General features: G+C 38.4%; 1 protein-coding gene across 5 annotated transcripts in view; it reads left to right on the top strand.

Annotated features, from left to right (window-relative positions):
- The window catches only part of stxbp5l (syntaxin binding protein 5L), a 523,376-nt gene that overhangs the window by 420,354 nt on the left and 82,342 nt on the right, over positions 1-20,680 (top strand). For 2 of the 5 annotated variants that reach the window (XM_059650278.1, XM_048540357.2), the window contains one exon: positions 15,746-15,796. The exons of the other annotated variants lie outside the window; for them this stretch is intronic. In XM_059650278.1, coding sequence (XP_059506261.1) covers positions 15,746-15,796 — 51 coding nt within the window. The remainder of the gene's footprint in view (positions 1-15,745; positions 15,797-20,680) is intronic. 5 annotated transcript variants of the gene reach the window in all.

Below are 20,680 nucleotides of genomic sequence, written 5' to 3'. Positions count from 1 at the left end.
TTGTGAGAACTCTAATAATGAAGTAATTGTTGCCATCTCCAACAAGACATGGAGAACATCCAGTCTTGGCCCAAAAGTGGCAAATAACATTTGTGCCTCACAATTGCAGGCAATGGCTACCTCCAGGACAAATCTTACGATTGTCTGTTGCCATTCAATGGCATTAGCATCACTGAAACTCAGCTATGAGAAGACAGAGTTTGGTAGTTTTGTCACTAAACTAATAATCTGGGGACTTCGACTCCCAGTATAGCAGGTGATGAAATTTGTGTCGATGATAATTGATCATGATTATCATTCTGGAATTAAAAACAAGCCTAATAGCAACTACATATCCATTGTCAATTGTGTAGAAAAACACCATCTGGTTCATTAATGTAATTCATGGATGGAAATTTATAATTCTTACTTGTTCAGACCTACATGAGACTCCAGATTTGTGGTAGCTATTAACTGCCCTCTGAAATGACACTAGCAAGCCAGTCAATTAAAGAAATTAGGAATGGGCAATAAATGTTAGCCCAGCAGCAACATCCACATCCCATGAATGATTTTGTTTTAAAAAATCAACATCCTGGAAGTTACCATTGACCAGGAATTGAACTAGCCATACAAATTAGTGTGGTTACAAGAGCCAGTCAAAGGCTAGAAATTCTGCAGTGACTACCCCGCCTCATATCTCCCTGCCCAATTAGAAGGCATAAGTCAGAATTATGATAGAGTGTTCTCCACTTGTCTGGATGAGTGCAGCTTTAATACACTCAAAGACTGATACTATCCAAGACAAAGCAATCCATGTGATTGAAATAATGGTAGCAATCTGTACCATATCAATGTGCACTGCAGTAGCTCAACAAGGCTCTTCCAATAGCACCACCCAAACCTACGACCACTACCACCTAGGAAGACCAGAGAAGCAGATACAACAGAACACCACCATTTGCAAGTTCCCTTCCAAGACACTCACCATCCTGACCTGGATATATATTTTCATTCCTGCAATGTTGTTGGGTGACGTTCCTAGAACTCCCTAAAAGCATGTGGACGTCCCTGCATTCCAAACATTGCAGCAGTTCAAGAATACAACTGACCAGCACCTTCACAAGGGCAATTAGGGATGAGAATTAAATGATTGCCTAGCCAGCAATGCCCATATTCCCATGAATGAATTAGAAAATATATATAGAAGAGTAATGAAGTGAGAAATTCAAGACAAATTATTGCAAATTGGATTAAATAGAAATAGATTCTCAACACTTTCAAATTGCTGGATGTTAAAAGGAAGTCTTGCATGATGTTCACTGATTACTTCCTCTAGAGGCTTCTTTGTGTAGGAATAATGTTGTAACATTTCAATTGAATAAACGCTTTGTAATTTACCCAAATCCTCTGAAGAATACATGCCACATAATTAACATTTTCTTTACACTAGAATCCAACCTCCAGATAAGTAACAGGCATCAGTGGAACAACTGCTGTTAAATGACATTTTCATAATGCAAATAAAAATGGTTTAGCGTGTAGAACAGGCAGCTGATCTGCTACTCCTCTTTTACACTCCATAACGATCAAATTGGATAATATAGTATGTACAGTTGCAAAATACAGGCGAGTTTGAAAGGCCCAATTAACAGACAACTTGTTTTGATTGGATTAGTTAATATTCATGTTAGTGAGTTGTACGGTTAAGTTTACATTTAAATCCTAGAAGTCAACTGGAATCTACCTGCCAACTGCCTGCCAAAAATGAAAAGTGGCAGCTGGCAGGTGAGCAGGAGGGTGGCAACCAGCGGCAAAAGAATGACCACTGTCACCAAACTAAGTCATGGGGAGGGATTTTCATAGTGCCCGGGAGAAAAGCTCAAGACAAGTGAGGCTCAATGGAAGAAGTTTTTAAAAAACCTTGCCGTGCTGTTCTAATTCTGGTACCTCTCCCTGCTACCTTTTCCTGTTTAAAATTCCAAAACACAATCCGCACTCAATCATGGAAGGCCCAATAATGTCATCTACACACACACTTAAAGATTCCAAACAGCTTAAGATAAGTGTATTGTCACCTGCACAGAAGAACAAGTCAAACTCGGAAACAGCAGGATCAGTGTGGGAAGTCAGTGAGTAAATCACCACACCAATTTTATCTGCCCATCTATCCACCTGGTTTTCATTCGATGGATATGCAAAAAGTGATCTCGAACATATTTGTTGCTTACTTGTTAATACTGTCAATGTGCTGTTGGACAATTTTCCAATAAGTAAAAGTTATTTAATATTGCATTTCAGTACCTACTGCTTTTTCAATGCTTTGTGAGGGAAAAAAATGGTGCCCAAATATTTTTCTTGACAAATTGCATAATTGCTCATAATATTTCTACATACTAAAAATAAACAATTACTGTATAGTATTGCTCAGTTTATACTTATATATTATATTTACCTCCCCCATTGGAAGATATTATGACTTGATGTTAGACAAGCTATTTGACAGCACAGTGGTTTAAGCATATGAGTTTGAGAGAACTGATAGAAGAACAGATCTGAGAGTTGCAGGTGTTCAAATATAGGCAAGATGACATCAACAAGAGGGTAGCATGTAGCTGAGGAGGACAGATGAACCAAAGATATGTCCTTGGGACTAATCAGGGTAACAATGCAGGGTGAGGAAAAAAAATACAAGTTTTGTCAGTAAAATCAGGTTATTCATCAATGAAACAGGAACAAAGTGGAACAGTTCATTGAGAATACAGGTGAGTCAACTGTGTCAGAGGGTAAAAAAAGAATAATGGTTACTCAGAATGATAGATTATTTTAATTCAGGACCAAAAACATTTAATGTTGAACAAATTCAAAGAAAAATTATTGATTTTAAACATAATGAAGGAGAAATTGTCTAACTCCTGAAAATATATGTGGGAATTGTGATTCATCATTCATTTCTCCATAGCAAACTCTTACGGCTTGTTGCATGAATATCACATACTGCTGGCTCTCCCCATGCAGTTCAGTGTTTGCTCACAACATGAAGGTGCTGCTTTTTGTGGGTAATGAGAAGTAAAATGGATAAAATGTCACTGTATTGTTGGCCTTGCCTCCAGCATGTATTTGTAACTGATGTGGCAATGTTTACATTAGCTCCTGTAAGAAAAGAACTAGATTTAACAGACTTAACAGAGATTTGAAAGACTTAACAGACATTTATAACTGCTTTTTATATACACAAACATGACTAACACAAGCACTTCAGTGTCTGGGCTGGTATTAAGCTATTCAGTTACAATGAATAACATTCTTTCACCATGCCATTCTTCAAGTGGACCCCATTGATGTGTTGTTTGAGATCTTTATTCCTTGATGTCACATGCTTAGATACTGATGGTGTCATGAGTATGTCTCTTATACTGCAATAAAAGCAAATAATTGCAGGTGCTGGAAAACTGGAACAAAAATAGGAAATACCAGAAAACTCAGCAGTTCTGGCAGCATCTTTAGAATGGTTCTTTACACAGGGTCACTGGACGTTGACTCTGTTTTTTTGTCTACAAATCTTGCCAGATCTGTTGAGTTTCTTCAGCATTTTCTATTTTTGTCTTTTTTATCCACATGTTAACTGTGGGCTATTACACAGTTTTTAAAGATTTAACAATTCACGAGAAGATACACATGATTGTAGATAAGCATGTGATACAAACATAAAACATTTTATAAGATTAACAATGTAAACTTTAATGTAACCCTTTGAAGATTTGACTAAGTATAGGTCATGGTGAGGTTGTACATGATATTAATGAGGCCTCTTCTGGAGTACCGTGTGCAGTTATGGTCATCCTGCTATAGGAAGAATATTATTAAATTGGAGATGGTTCAGAAAAGATTTTCCAGGGTGTTGACAGAAATGGAGGGTTTGACTTATAAAAGTAGGTTAGATAGGCTGGGACTTTTTTCACTGGAACGGAGGACGCTCAGGGCTGATCTTATAAAGGTTTATAAAATCATGATGGGCATAGGTAAGGTGAATGGCAAGGATCTTTTCACTAGGCTGGGGGAGTTCAAACCTGGGGGGGCACATTTTTAAGGTGAGAGGAGAAAGTTTCAAAAAGGACATGAGGGGAAACCTTTTTACACAGAGTTTGTTTGTGTATGGAATCAACTGCTAGAGGAAGTGGTAGATGCAGGTACAATTGCAACATTTAAAAGACATTTGGATAAGTACACGAATAGGAAAAGTTTGGAGGGATATGGGCCAAACACGGGCAAGTGGGACTAGTTTTATTTTGGGAACGTTGTTGACCTGGACTAGTTAGGCCGAAGGCTCTGTTTCCATGCTGCATGATTCTCTGATTCTATAACTCCTCCTCATCTGGAGAGATTACATATTGCTCATTAGTTCATTGTTGTTGGTTGACAATTTGATCGCCTTGCTGTTGGTTAGCATTACTCAATATCATTGCTCAATCATCATCATGAGAATTCTCATGTTTGAATGGCATATTGTACATTAGTCTGAGCTAACTTTTGTTTCTTTACAATGTAGCATTATGATCAGTAATTATTTAGTACAATCTTGGTTGGTTGCAGGTGAAAAACATTTGCTGTAATCCAAGTCTATGTATTTGCAATTCTGACTCACACTACCAGCCCAGTGAGCGATAGTGGTAGTTCTCAATTGCTCAATATTCATTTATCTCAGTCATTTTTCTCTGTCTTTGATAAAGAATACCTGTTTCTCAGAATGCTTAGAGAGTTGGGTGCTGGTGAAGGTCATTTGTACTTGCCTTTCAAGCAGAAGTTGCGTCGGGCGTGGTAAACCATTTTTCATTGATATTTCATGAAAATGTTACAATGCAACATGAATGTCTTGTTTTGTTACTCAACATTTGATGAGCAAGGATTTGTTGGTAAGTAATGTGTTCTACTAGCCAGTTTAAGTGTGGCTAGTGAGATGACAACATGATATGGGTTATTCCCCATTTTAGCACCATCTCGAAATGGTTTGCCAGTGAATGCCATCCATTGTGGGATTGACTAAATTGAAAATAGCATTCAAGTGTCAGCAAAATTAGCATACATGTTGCTAAGTCATTGAGTAATGAGAAATTTTGGAGAAATAGTCTGTAACAAGGATGTAATCTTCCCTACGCAATGTGACTAAGTCTGTTTCTAGTATTATTCAAAGAATGGGTGGGTCACTGCGTGGATGTAGAGTCTCCCTCCCCACTGCTGGATATGATACATTTGGAGCCTCATGTGCATTTCATGAGTTATTGACTGTCCTGATTTATCCCTGGTGAGTACATAGATTCACATGTTAGCCATCCTGTGCATTCAATACCTATATAAATAATTTTACTCTAATGTTACTCTAACATAATGCTTTCTAGGTTAGGGCTTGTAAATTGTTTGGAAATGACTTGCCGTAATATTACCAAGTTTGTATCTAAATTGCCAAATTGATCTAATGTTCTTATGAATTCCTTTAATACTTTCTGGCTATCCTTGATAACTTTTTTTTTCTGACTGTTGTAGTTGCTCATCTTTAAGCAGTTACCAATTGCAGCTATTCACCCTGGCTCTGTCCAAAATCTAACAGATCTACCTCACAAATGTCTTCAACATCAGCTGATTCAGCTGCATCAGTCCTGGTCTCTTCCACCATACTGGTTGTGGTTGGAATCTCAAGAATTAGGAATGGTGGTAATGCAGTGGTAATATCACAGAACCCAGGCTAATAATCTGTGGACATGAGTTTGAATCCTACCAGAGAGAAGAACCCATGGTGGTAGGGGTAAGGTACTGGCATGGATAGAGGATTGACTGACTGCCAGAAAGCAGACAGTAGGGATAAAAGGGTCTTTTTCAGGATGGCAGCTAGAGTTCCACAGAGGTGTGCATTGGAACAAAAATGTTTCACGATTAACAATCTGGACGAAGGAACTGAGAGCATTGTGGCTATGTTTGCAGTTGAAATAAAGATAGGTAGAGGGACATGTAGAGTTGAGGAGGCACAGAGCCTGCAGAAGGACTTAAACATGCTAGGAGAAGGGGCAATGAGTTAAAATCACGAGTGACAAACCTATTGGTGTTAGAGACAGGGATTCTGGTGTGGGTATTGTACAAAAGCTGTTTTGTTTAATATCAATTTATTGGGGGGTATTTGGGGATTAATGGAATTATACTTTTAGATGAAAATGTTTTTGACAAATACCTTCTTTGGCTGTATGTACTTTTGTGCTGTAAGAGTCATTCCTTGGTCAACATTAACATTCAGGAGATGAACAGGTTAGGGTTGTTGTATTTGGGTCCCACTGCTGATTGCTGTGATTGGTTGTGTGGTACTTGTTGCAAGATTTTTAAAAGACTCACCAAAGCTGATGGGTAGAGCTGGATAAATCTGCTCTCGACTTAGTCTATTCTTATATGTCTATTCATAGCCATTTGAAATAACTTTTCTTCCAGTTCCCCCACATCATTATCTCTGGTGTTCCCAAGGAGCTATCCTTAACCCCCTTCTGTTTTTCAGTGACATGCCCTTCAGCTGCCCTTCAGTGGCATCATCTAAAAGCACTGCTTTAGCTTTCACATGGATATTAATAATATCCATCACTACCACACCTCCATAACCTCTTTCAACTCCTGTACCGTTTTTAATTATGAGACTGCTAATCCAACATCCGGGCAGAAATTTCCTCCACTTAGATATCGAGAATGGTTGAAGCCATTGTTTCTGACTCCTGCCCAAACTTCCTTCCCTTGGCTGCTGACTCTGTTCCAGGTCTGGCAATGTCCAAAATTAAGCCAGTTTCTTTGCAACTTTGGCATCATGCTTGACCCTGAAGAGCATCTGACTTCACATTACAAAACTTCATAGCACAAAAAAAACTATTTTACTTCCATAACACTGCCCAATTTTGCCCATTCTCTCTATCACTGAAATCCTCACTCATGCCCTTTCTACTTCTGAAATTGATTCATTCTTAGCCAATGATAAAATTATGACTCAGGGATAGACAGCCAAATCAAATTCGTACCTTTCCGTTAAAACCTTTAAAGAGCCTCAAAATTGACCTGAACAATTCCTAACCAGACATTTTCAATAACCAGTTTCAGACTCTATGAGTATTCGAGTCTGCACACTGGGTTTGTAGCTTAAACAAAAGACTTAAATATTTATTAATAATACACAAACTTTAGCAGATCAAAACTAAAAAGTAATCTAACCAATGTCAATGATTTAAACCCAACAACTTTTGATTTCAGCCCATTATGTCAAAAGACAGAGAGACAAATAAGCACAGTTAGGGTTAAATAAAATAACAAAACTAGCCAAATCACATGGGTGGTTTTCACAGTTCGTTGTTCCACAGGCAGGTATGATTGATTCTTGGTTTATATTCTGAAAATGTTGATCAGGCCACCTTTTCAGTTCACCCTGAGGAAAATTCAGCAATATCTATAACTTAGTTCCTAAAATCTCAAGTTCTAATAGCTGATAATGGGAGTTTAGGCAACAAGCTTTCAAATCATCATGCTGTCACATCCACAACCAAACTACTTCTCTCAGAAATACAGTCCAAAACCCATTTCATACTCTTTAGCCCTTCCGTCTGTTTGATAATCATGTTCACTCTCGAACTTGCTGTCATCACTTCCCAGGTACTGAGCTCATTAATGGCTAAACATCCGCAATGCAATTCAATGTACTGCTTCCCCGTCCCCAACAAATGTCGAAGAGTCTATGGAACCAACCTACAATTAACTTCTGATCCTGGCCTCGCAAACAAATTCCAGCTTGTTTTTCCTTTTTATTAAACACAAGCTGATGCCCGCAGACCAAAGATCATTTTCAGCTAACAGTTTCAAACCAAGATTAATAATAGAATAAAATAAAAATAATGAAAAATTAGTCAGAGTTCTAACACTAGTCTTCCACATTCTGTCCTACCTAAACTTGATGTCCTCCAAATTCTGATGCCACTGTTTTAATTCACTCCAATTCCCAATTCTCTTTCATCCCAGTGCTTCCTGACCACCATTGGACCCCACCCAGGCAAGCAACATCTTGATTTTAGAAACTCTCAAACTTTTCTTTAAAATCCATCGTGGCTATCCATTTTCCTGCTGACTAGTCAAGGTGGCCATGTCACCAGACTCAGCCAGCCTGGACTGAGATAGAATCCTAGGCCACTACAGCATCCCAGGTTAAAAGAAACGTCCAGCAATGCAGGGAGAAGTTTAATGGTCTTCTTCACTCCACAACAGTTAGTCTCACTATCTTCTTTGTGCTTCATACTCACAGGGCAATCACTCACTCTAACTCTGCCATTGTATTTACACCTGTCCAAGATCATGGACCACAACTCTCATTTTTAGATACATCATGCCCATTTAATGACTCTCATAAAACTTCATGCTGTCAACCTAAAATGCTTTCTTGCCCTCTGTGCTTCCTACACATTCACAGGGGATACCCTCATCACTTCTCCTGCTCATGTTTCACCACTAGTTGTTTCTCCATCCACTGTCATCATACCCAATCCCTCGTTTTTGTCTCACTGTGGAAACATTGGCTCACTGCAACACCCCCCAAACCCACACCCACCAGAGTAATGCCTCTACAGCACCCTAACTCATATATCTGTAATCCCAGACTATCATATCTAACCCACAGGACTAACCGTAGCCAAGCCACTTGATTGACTATGTTGGCTCCACCGACTGACCATAGTCCTCCTTGACTCTAGCGATTTGATTTTCACATGCAGTCATTTTGTTGAAGCACATGGCATGTGTTTTCCACTTAAGTTGCTGGCATATGCTTTAGGTGTAACATTGATGTGGCATGGGAGGGAGTGCCATACAACAACATATCCACCTCTTGGCTGCTCTGTGCCCTGAGCCATGAAAAGCAGTTGCTACACCCTATATGGTAAAAGGCATTGAAAGCTACAAAGCTTCAGAAGCTGGCAACTTCCAAGTGAATACTTTGGAGTAGGGCTGACAGTCGTAAGATTCATCCCGTGTAGATGCATGATGTCATTGCATGTAAAGCAACCTGGCAGAAGCATGCAAGTTGTAAGTGTTGAGTTCCAAGAGGAGCCAGGATACCAAAATGTTAAATAGCATAAGCTTTTTTATGGAGGTGATCACTGTACAGACAGTAAAATTAGAGACAGATGTTTCTGTGCCCAAAACGTCTAATGACATAGTTACTGTGTCACATGACTAGACTCTTAAAGTGACAGCCTACCATACATGCACAATATCCTTCCCCCTTTACATCAGAGATTCCTGCAATGGAAGCATTCAAAATATTTATCATTACATTTATGAAGCAGTAGGTAAGATGTTGCAGAGAACATTGATTTCTGTGTGGCTGTCATTGCACCTCAAGCATCTGTACTTATTTTCTCATTAGCTTGAACCTCTGGTTTAGATGGACCAGGAACATCATCTGTTGTTTTTCTGACAGCACTGAATATGCAGAGGTTTGCACAATATTAAAGTATTCTCCACTAGAGTACTGTCTCCTTCAGATGCTCCAACTACTTTCTGTCCTCAGGTATATCCAGAACTTCATATGGCACAGTTATCCATGGATCATTAATTAATGGTGTCCCGCACATTTATTCAGGTTGCTAAGAGTTGATCTGCATGTCTTCATCATATAACACAGCCTCTCATCTGCATCTTATAGGAAACAGTCCAGACTGTAATACAGTGATGGTTGGTACCCATTCATCACCAACTTTACCTTCTTTGAAAACGCTGTATTTGGTTTTGCTGTCTCACTGGAATATCTGATTCTGTTGTTTCCTATCAACAATGTCTTTTGTCATGGGTGGTTTCAGTAAACCAAATGTTGTGTGCAGCTGATGCTTTACCATGAACAATGCCAGAGAACTCTGAGTCATCAAGTGGGCTGTGTTCAGGTATGTTAGCAAAAATTGGCTCAGTCTTCTGGATAGCGATCCTTGGTCTCGAGTTACCCTTAAGGAATGTTTCATTGTCTGACAAACCATTCTGGCAAACCATTTGTGGCTGGGTGATAGTAGTTCATTGGATATGCTTTAAGATAGTTTATAAACTCTTTGATATGAACTCTAGACCATTACCACTGATAATGGGAACTGCAGATGCTGGAGAATCCAAGATAATAAAATGTGAGGCTGGATGAACACAGCAGACCCAGCAGCATCTCAGGAGCACAAAAGCTGACGTTTCGGGCCTAGACCCTTCATCAGAGAGGGGGATGGGGTGAGGGTTCTGGAATAAATAGGGAGAGAGGGGGAGGCGGATCGAAGATGGAGAGAAAAGAAGATAGGTGGAGAGGAGAGTATAGGTGGGGAGGTATGGATAACCAACCTTGCAAGTCTTGCACAATCTTTTAATAATTTTTCAGAAGATGTTACCCAATCACTATGAAAACATATACCCTTCAAAAAGGTCCACCATAGTCAATATGGATTTTTGCCTTGACTTTTATGGTCATTCCCATGGGTGTAATGATGGCGAAACATTTTTGCAAGCTGCAGATGTTCCTGCCTTCTCAATTTCAGAGTTGAACCCTGGCCACCAAAAATAGCTTCTGCCTACCTCCTTCATTCTGACAATGCCGCAATGACCTTCATATAACTGAATTACATACTTTTTTTTAGCTGTGTTAAGATGATAACAGACATTCCCCATAGGATAGATCCTGCACATATGGAGAGTTCTAACTTCCAATCTTACCACAAAGCACCATATCCATCACTTTTGAAAGCAGTGAATTATTTCTAGAATACCTTGAACTTGCCCTGCCACAACAAATGTGTACTCCACTTGTTTGAAATAGAAAATGTCTACATAAGGACTTTTGTAGTCCTTTGGCAAAGGAAAACTAGAGAGCGCATCACAGTTCCCATGTAAACTGGATTGCCGATATTGTACAGGATATTGGTAAAGCCACTTTTAGAATACTGAGTACAATTCTAGTTTCCCTTCTATAGGAAGGATGTTGTTAAACTTGAGATGGTGCAGAAAAGATTTACAAGGATCTTGCTGAGACTGGAAGGTTTGTGCTATAGGGAGAGCTGAATAGTCGGAGACTGACAGGTGACCTTATAGAAGTTTATAAAATCATAAGAGACATAGGTAGCGTGAATAGCCACTGTTTTTTCCCCAGGGTGGGGGAGTCCAAACCTAGCGGGCATAGTTTTAAGGTGAGAGGGGAAACATTTAAAAGAGAACTGAGGGGTAATTTTTTTACGCAGAGAGTGGTACATGTATGAAACAAGCTGCCAGAAGAAGTGGTGGAGGCGGGTACAATTACAACATTTAAAAAGCATCTGAATGGGCATATGAATAAGAAGGAGTTAGAGAGATATAGGCCAAATGCTGGCAATGTCATTAGGCCAGATTGAGATATCTGGTCGGTATGGACAAGTCGGACCGAAAGATCTGTTTCTGTGCTCTATGACTGTGTACAAGTGTGAGCTGAAAGTAATAATGCCCACCTCTGCATACAGCTCACTGCTGAAGAAGGTATCCCATATGAGGTCCAAATATTGTGATCACTGCTCTGTGGTCTGATCGTAGGGTAAATTCCCGGCCATACAGTTATTGGTGGAATTGTCTAATGACAGAACTGATTCCTAGTGTTTTTTTCTCTCTCTATGCATTGTTCATTTATGCTCTGTTAATTCCTTTTGTGCATAAGCTATAGGCTTCTCTTCACTATTGGGTGATTGTAAGGAATGACTACTGCTACTCCATACAGTGATACAACATGTGCCAGTTGTAACAGTAACTTCGCGTCAGAAGTAAGGACTTCTGACTTTATTAAAGATTCTTTGGTTTGTGTAAAGGCTCTTTTACATGGATTTTCCCATTTCTAATTCTTGTGTTGCTTAATAAATTGTACACAGGCCTGAGAATGGTTACAAGATTTGGGACAAACCTGCCATAATGGTTTAACAAGCCCGACAAGTACACTTTAGGTACTAGTGCCTCAGTTGTGGCTTTTACTTTTGATGGAGACTTGTGTAATCTCTTAGCGTCAATGACATGGCCTAAATATTTAATAGAAGACTTAAAGACTTCACTTTTATCTTTCCTCACTCCTAAGCCATAATCTTCAAGTTTCTGCAGAGTAGCATCTAAATTGTGGAGGCGCTTTTTTTTGTTAAAACATTGCCTAGCTAACCCGGGACTCCTTCCGATCCATCAAAAACCTGGTCCATGGCACATTGGAATAACACAGGTAGATTGACCTTAGTAGGATAATAGGTCAGCACAACACTGTGGGCCAAAGAACCTGTACTGTGCTGTACTGTTCTATGTTCTAGGTACAGATGTGATTCAAGATGGTATTATTACAATCGTATTTATTTATGGAACTTAGTATCTACATTCACCTAGAATAGACTTGACTAAGGTCAATTTTACTGAAAAAACCGATCTCTAGCTGGTTCAGCAAATAGGTCACCAAAAAAAGGTTAAGGGTACTGATTACCACACTGTTTCAGATTAATAATGACCTTAAAATCACTGCACGTCCATATTTCTTTGTCACCAGTACAATAGGTCAAGCCCAATCTCTCATATTTATGGGTTCAAGAACTCCCATCTTGACCAGCCTCTCCAGGCCTGTATGAACCTTCAGTCTGATTACATAAGGAATTGATCGAGCCTTGCAACGTTTTGCTTGATTCCCATCCTTGATTTTACGTTTGGCAGTGATTTTTTCTATGCTTCCCAGATCACCATTGAAAACAATGGCACTTTTTTTTAGAATGTGTGGTAGAACACTCTCAGAATCTGGCAAGTGATTTACCACAACTCCATTAAGCTTGATAATCTCCCAAGAAAGCTATAAAATTTCCTTTGACAACATGTAAGTGCAAATCTTCAAGCTGACCATATAACTGAACATTCACTTTGATGCAACCATTTAAAGGCATTACTTTGCCTTTGTATTTCTTATTATAAATTTTGTGAGTTGCCCAATGAAACTGCCACTCCAGTGGCCATCTCCATTCTTAACAGTTTGCCATTCAGCAAGACAGTGACCCAATATCAAATGGTGTCACCAGAAATGACCAGTATGTTTAATAACAGCTCCACTTCAATCTGAGAGCCTGGGCTTTTCTCATGCCCTTTTTACTGTGTAGGTTCCTTTGGTCTCTTCAGTTTCTGTTCTTTTTGCTATATGGTGTTTATGGTTTCTTCCTGAAACACACCCATTCAATGTGCCCTTTTTGCTGTTCTGTTGCCTGTTTTTTCCACACTGACGGCAGTTTTGGATGTGCTTTGGTGTCCATCTCTCAGTTACCATTTTGTGAACTCTCATATTCAAGCTTAGTTGTTGAGCTTCCTTCGCTAGCACTTCCGTAAGTCTTGGTTCCTTTCCATCAGTAATCTCTTCTCGATTACTTCTTATCTTAAACCTGTCCTCACACAATCTCTGATAGCACCTTTTAAGTTGTTTGTGAATTCACAGAATTCTGCTAGCTTCTTTGAACTTGCTACAAACTGGGAAATAGATGGTTATGTTCATGAAATCTAAACATTTCAACAGTCATCAAGGGTTTTGGTGGAATATGGTTCTGTAGGATTTCTACTTTGAGAGGAATCTCTACTTTTACAAGCTTCTTCATATGTTTCTTTTTATATGTTTCAATGAAATCCCCTCTTATTCTTCTAAGTGCCAGAAAATACAGGACGAGCTTACTCAGCCTCATCATAGGATAATCCCCTCATCTCAGGGGCCAATTTAATGAACCTCCAATGCAAGTATATCTTAAATATGGAGACCAAAACTTCACACTATTCCAGCTATAATAGTGCTAAAGTCCAGTACAATGGTAGAAAGACTTTTCTATTCTTGTACTCCAATCTCCTTCCAATAGAGGCGAACGCGCCTTTGTCTTTCTAACTGATTAAATATTGCAAATTTCAAAATAGAAATTATTTCTCAAAACACTGTTTACTTTTAGTTTAGCTTCTGTGTTAAACCAGTCTTAATCACTGAGTTGAATAGCAAAGTGAAGCATTCAGCGTTTTTAACTTCCTGTTTTGCATATTGTGAATACTTCAAAGTATTTGACTGTTTAACTGATTGCTAACATCATATGACAAGAGATCCATTTGATTTAGTGACAAATTTAAACTGCCTTTGGGATAGGGAAAATCACTGCCCCAGGGATCATCAAATCTTTGTGAGTAACTTTTTTTCAATGTCAGTGATGAGTGCTATTGCCTTATTGCTGACTGAAAAATCTACATCATACATTTTTCACTCCTATGAGATTTACAACCGAGGCCCAAGTGGCATTGACATTGAAATTGAGAAAATAAAAGTTCTCCTCACTCCCAGCTTCATCAGCTAAATGTGATTATCAAACAAAGGACTCCCAAACAATAGAAACAGGTGGTGAGAAATAAAGAAACGAACAGTAAAAATTCATTTTTCAACCAGCAACTTTGCAGTTTATAGATTTGTTTTTGATGTTAATGAATATTTTTGTAAACCTTATCAACGATCTTCCTGTATAATGTTGTTTCCATACCGAAGTGTGCAGTGGAAATATTTCATTCAACCAGTATGTTATGTTGAGGAACTTGGAGACAGTAAGGACTGCAGATGCTGGAAGCCAGAATCAATAGATGTGAAGCTGGAAAACCACATCAGATCAGACAGCATCCGAGGAGCAGAAAAGTCAATTTTTCAGGCTGAAACCCTTTTGGTGCATGTTTGTAACTCCTCTAACTTTTGCAAATCACTGTCTTGAAAGAAAGCAATTAAATTGTCTTTTGTTTGTTCATGTGTCTACATAAATATGGAACATATTTCAATGTTGAAGGATTTCACATTAATTTTACAGTACGATTTTCATATTGATCACTATCAAAATTATGACGTGTTTACAGGAAGATCTATTGCGACCCACTTATTGCACAGTGCTCACAAGTGCTTGCATTTGTTTGAGAAAATGGTATTGCTCAATACCATATTTGTCATTACAACACAGTTCACTCATACGTGCATACAAAGACATGAATTAGGAGCAGAAGTAGACCAGCTGGTCCTTCACGTCTGCAATACCATTCAAAAAGATCATGGCTGATTGGCTTGTGTTCCAAATTATAATCCCATTTTCCCCTGGTAAACTTTTATTCCCTTTCCTAGCAATAATCTACCTATCTACTTCCACCTTAAAAATATCCAGCGACCCACCTACATCACTTTTTGAGGCACAGGGTTTCAAAATCACTGAATATAGATATAACTTGCTATGCCAATGGCTAATAAAAACCATCCATTTACATACTGTAGGGCATCCAATTATTCATTTCTCAAATTCCATTTTTCCTAAATCTGAAGGTCACCAGAATTGAACTATGTTCTTTGTCTTTCCCTCAGTTTCATAAAATCAAATAACTGTACTTTTATGAAGCTGTAATTTGAATACTTTTGTTCTTTATGGTATATTTTTCTTAATGAAAAAGGGTTGCTTTTGTAATACAACAAAAATAAAACCAGTAAACATAGATCGAACATGTGAAAAAAAAATCAGTCCTCATAATTTGGCATCTAAGTATTCCTGGAAGTCAAAACAGCAAATGTGTGAGATGTTTGAGATCTCAGTTTCCAGTGCAGCTGCCCTTTTATCAAACATACCAATCTCTGTACATTTTTTTTCCACACTTTCTTGTAAATTTTGTTTTCTAGTATTAATGTTACCTTTTGTTTTTCTTCCTGTTGTTTCAGTAAAAGGACCAAGAAAGTTAAGTCTGCCGACAGATCTTAAGACTGATCTCGGTACGGTAGGCGAAAGCTGACAGTTTGCTTATTCAGGTTACTTAGGTTAGGGATGAGCAAATTCCACCAAACTGAGGTGAGCCAAACTGAGCCAAACAAAGTTACTGGTTATTTGAGCTCCATATAGGGCCTATGTTACACTAAAATATATTTAATTTCATAAACACGAACAAAAATATCTCCTTAGAGCTTCATGTTAACTTTGTTTATGGTCAGTTGATTCTTTGCTCATCTCTAACTATTTTTGTTTCTTTCCCTCTTTATTTTTTAATCTAATTGAATTTTGTGTTTTATGTCATTTTATTGAGAAAGACACTTATTTTGCCACCTTAGACCTGAATTTATAACAGACAAATTTAATCTTTGTAAAATGATGTATTCCATCCATTCAACTTTGTTCTAAAATACATGTTTTAATATAGTCAAAATTCATACAGAAAGGAAAATATTTCCCTCAGAAGTGCAGGCTATTTCTCTTGGAAGGAAATAGGTTGCTGCTTAAAAGAATTTCTTCTTGATTTATTTTCCAGAAATTATTTGTCTGGTTCAAACCCCGACTTGGTTATCTTTTAGGTTGTGAAAGGTATTACGGGACATTGTAAGCATCGCAGCCATCCGTGTCTGAGCAGGCAGAACACACTTTAGGTGTGCTGTTTTCTATTCAGCACTAGCATAAACAGTTGTCAGGAAAATCAATCCAACATGCATAATAATATTCCCAATTCTGGTTTCTCATTTTCCTTTATTTCAGATTAAAAAAGAAACATCCCCTTTATAAGGATCTGATTTATTGTGATTGATGATGTGGTTTTTTTTAAAAACACCCTGGATCAGAGAGCAACAAGTGTGGGGCCAGTGTAGGTTTGGAGGTGGTAGTAGGAACATCAGTCTTGCTGTTGTATACCAATGAGACCTGGCCTACTTTTACTGTCAGCCCTCATTTAAATTCATAATTTCAGTGACCTAAAGTTTGCTCTGGAGTTCGGGTGAGCAGAAACTATCACCAACAGTCAGTTAAGTGGTGGGTGGAACAGGGATCTACACCTACACGTCAAGGAAACCTTCAAAATCTAAAAGCAAGAATGTGGTGTGAATGAAATAATTTTAACAGTACGCATTCCCTCTTCTCGTCAGGCAAAGGGTGGATGGAGAGGTTCAGTTTCTGTTGAGCATAATTTTGATATTTCCCTCGTCTTTAAACAGGTGATTTAAACACATAAATAAAGATTGTAAGATATTCTTATACAGTTGTATTCAAAATGTTACACACATTGCACATTATGTGGGATAAGATACAGATATCTATCAAAGGTGAGCACCTGGTCTTAGCCGAGGAGGGAAGTACCAGGTGAGGATGCTTATAGACCAAAACAAAGGGATACAAAATCATATGGAAATCGCTATGTGTATCTGATTAGCAGCTGATGACAAAGTACACACCAAAGGGTCATTTATCCATTTATGCAAGTGAGGCATAGACCATTATGAAAATGAGAAACGAGAATCATCATTTAATTTACACTTTTGAACCATTGAAAAACAGAAGGGCCAATATGTTAGCTTCAGCTGAGAAAGAGTTGGCCTGTCTGATTATGATTTCCAGCCCTTAGAAAATCCTTATACGTGGTGGCTTTTCAAATGATTATCTAAGTATTTTTTAACACTGTCTTTGATTTGAAAAATATTCTCTTTAACACTCACCCCCATCCCTCATGTCTCCCCCTGACCCCGATCCCCCACCAGTCCTTCCACCAATTTCTTGAAATCAAAACACCCTAATTAACATTCTCTGGCAATGGAGTAAGTCCTTCCAAATTTACTCTACCAAGATGCCTCAGTTTCATGCATCTCAATTCAGTCTTACCTGTTCCAAATGAAGCAATCCCATCCTTTCCAGTCTTTCCTCATACCCAAAATTCTCCAGTCCTGACAACAGCATTAAGTGTTCTCTATTTTTTCTAGTGCAGTCTTATTCACCCTGTAGTGTGATGGCCAAACTGTACTTGCGGCCTAAGTAGTAATACTATCTTCCTAGTCGTACTCAAAAATGTTTTCTCGCTAAAACCACTTTATTTTTTAAGAAAGACCCTTTGCAAATGTATATCAATTAGAAACAACTGAACTGTTAACAAATGTAATTTCAGTTTTGCTGTTAATTTCGCTTTTAGCACCTTTTGGGCAGAAAATTCCTGCTTGGTGTTAAGAAGCCCTAACTACAGTGAAAATTATGACATCACCTAACATCACAAATTTCAAACAACACACGCTTCATGTTAGGCCTGTCATGGATTAGAGTTCAAAATACTATACACACAGTAATACGTTACTCAGTTGGAAATGCCATTAATTGGCATTTCATTGCACAGGGCTGCTACTGTACACTGAAATGCTAGAAGAAAGTAATTTTTAGAATATTGTTATTGTAATATTTGCTGATGAATGTTGTGTTGCCTGGTTATCAGTACATGTAACAACTCATGTATTCCATACTCAACCATTACAGTCATGCCAATCTAAAAGCTCTTATAAGCTGAAAGATCCAATGATGACAATTCAAATTGAAACATACAAGTGAAAAAACACAATTTTGAATAATTACAAAATAGAATGAGAAAATAGATGCATTCCCTTTTTATTACCTTTGTAGTTGTATTTTGTTTTTGTTGATCAAATCCTGCTATTTATTTACTTTGTATAAAATCAAAATTATTTAGTGTGGCAAACAAAATAAATATAGTATGAGTGCAGTAGGACATTGTCTAGCTAATATTTAAGTTTGCCTATATACAATCCTATAGAGGGAAATTGAATTTTTGAAATGCATTTCAATTTCCAGATACATCAACTATTTATAGACATATTTCCTACAGTAAACATCCCACAGCACAATTATCAAACAAAATTTGACATCAGCTAGTATAAGATGATAGTAGTGCAGTCAATGAAAAGCTTGGTCAAAGTACTAGAATTTCAGGACATTTACATTCTAGAGTTTAGGGCATTGGCAGTTGAAGGCATGGCTGTCAATGGTGGAGTAGATGCTCAAGAGACCAGAATTGTAGATGTGCAGATGTTTTTGGAGGTTTTAAGGGCTGGAGGTTGGTTACAGCGAATAGGAAGGGATGATGCCATGAAGAGTTTTGAAAACCAAGATGACAGTTGTGAAATCAAGGTGTTGACTCTTGTTAGACCAAAGGAAACCAGCAAGCTCAGGAATAATGGATGAGTGTTCTGAAGAAGGGCAACAGGCTTCAAAACATTAACTCTGTTTTCTTTCACAGATGCTACCAGACCTGCCATGTTTCTTCAGCAATTTCAATCTTTGTTTCATGGAGGAATGAGACTTGGTATGAATTAGGACATGGATGGTAAAATTTTAGATTATTTTAGTTTATAGAGGATGGAAGAATTAGAGTAGTTAAGTCTTGTGATAACAGAGGTTTAGGTGAGGTTTCAGAAGCAGATTCAGCTAATTCAGAAACCCAAATAGTGAAGGACGATATGCAGCCAATCTTTACATCATTAGATATAGAAGCAGAGTTAGACCATTCAGCCCACTGAGTGTGCTCCACTATTCAATTATGGCTGATACATTTCTCAACCCCATTCTCTTGCTTCTCCCTGTAATCCTTGATCCCCTCACCAATCAAGAATCTCATCTCTGCTTTAAATATACTCAGTATCTTGGAACCTGCTGTGGCAATTGCTTCGACAGATTCAACATCCTCTAGCTGAAGAGATTCCTCCTCATCTCCATTTTAAAGGGTCTTCCTTCACTGAGGCTGTGCTCTCAGATCCTAGTCTCCCCAGCCGTGGAAACATCTTCTCAACATCCATTCTATTGAGACTTCTCAGTAGTCTGGTATTTTCAATCAGATTTTCCCCTTCAACCTTCTAAACTCTTCATATGACATGCTGTTTGTGGTCGAGATTATTTTTGTAAACTTCTCTGAATCCCATCCAATGCCCACACATCCTTGTTTAGTATAGGTCCCAAAACTGCTCACTATATTCCAATGCAGTCTGACCAGAGCCTTATACAGCCTCAGCAGTACATCTCTGCTCTTATATTCTAGCCCTTTTGAAATGAATGCTAACATTGCATTTGCCTTCCTACCTGCCAACTGAACCTGCATGTTAACCTTAAGAGAATTACAAACTAGGGCTCCATTTTGTATTTCAGATTACCAAAGCCTTTCCCTGTTTAGAAAATAGCCTATACCTCTATTCTTCCTACCAAAGTACATAACCTCACATTTTCCCACAGTCTAATCCATCTGCTACTTCTTTGCTCACTCTCTTAGACTGACAAGTCCTTCTGTAGCCTCCCCATTTCCTCAACACTACATGTCCCTCCACCTACCTTTGTGTCATCTGCAAACATTGCCCTCAGTTCCTTTGTCCGGATTGTTAATATACAATGTCAATTGTTGTGCTTCCAACATGGACCTCTACAGAACTACACTAGTCACCAGCTGCCATCTTGGAAAAATCCTTTTATCCCTGCTCTCTGCATGCTATATTCCCTATCTATGCCAGTATCTTGCTCCTAACACCATGAGCTCTAATATTATTTAGCAGCCATCTGTGCGGTACCCTGTTAAAAGCCTTCTGCAAATCCAAATAGATCATGTCCACTAATTCTCTTTTGTCTAACTTGTTCATTACCTCCTCAAAGACTTCTAACAGGTTTGTCAGGCATGATCTGCCCTTGACGAAGCCATGCTGACTCAGCCCTATTTTACCATGCACTTCCAAGTATTCCATTATCTCATCCTAATAACGATCTCTAAAATCTTACCAACGACCGAGGTCAGGCTAACCAGCCTGTAGTTTCCTGTCTCCTCTCTCCGTCTCTTCTTAAACAGGTGTCTAGCATAGGCC

The sequence above is a fragment of the Stegostoma tigrinum genome, chromosome 12 (assembly GCF_030684315.1).
Source record: "Stegostoma tigrinum isolate sSteTig4 chromosome 12, sSteTig4.hap1, whole genome shotgun sequence".
NCBI classification, from domain to species: Eukaryota; Metazoa; Chordata; class Chondrichthyes; order Orectolobiformes; family Stegostomatidae; genus Stegostoma; species Stegostoma tigrinum.
Note: the sequence above shows the minus strand (reverse complement) of the source record. Positions and strands in the feature narration are given on the sequence as shown.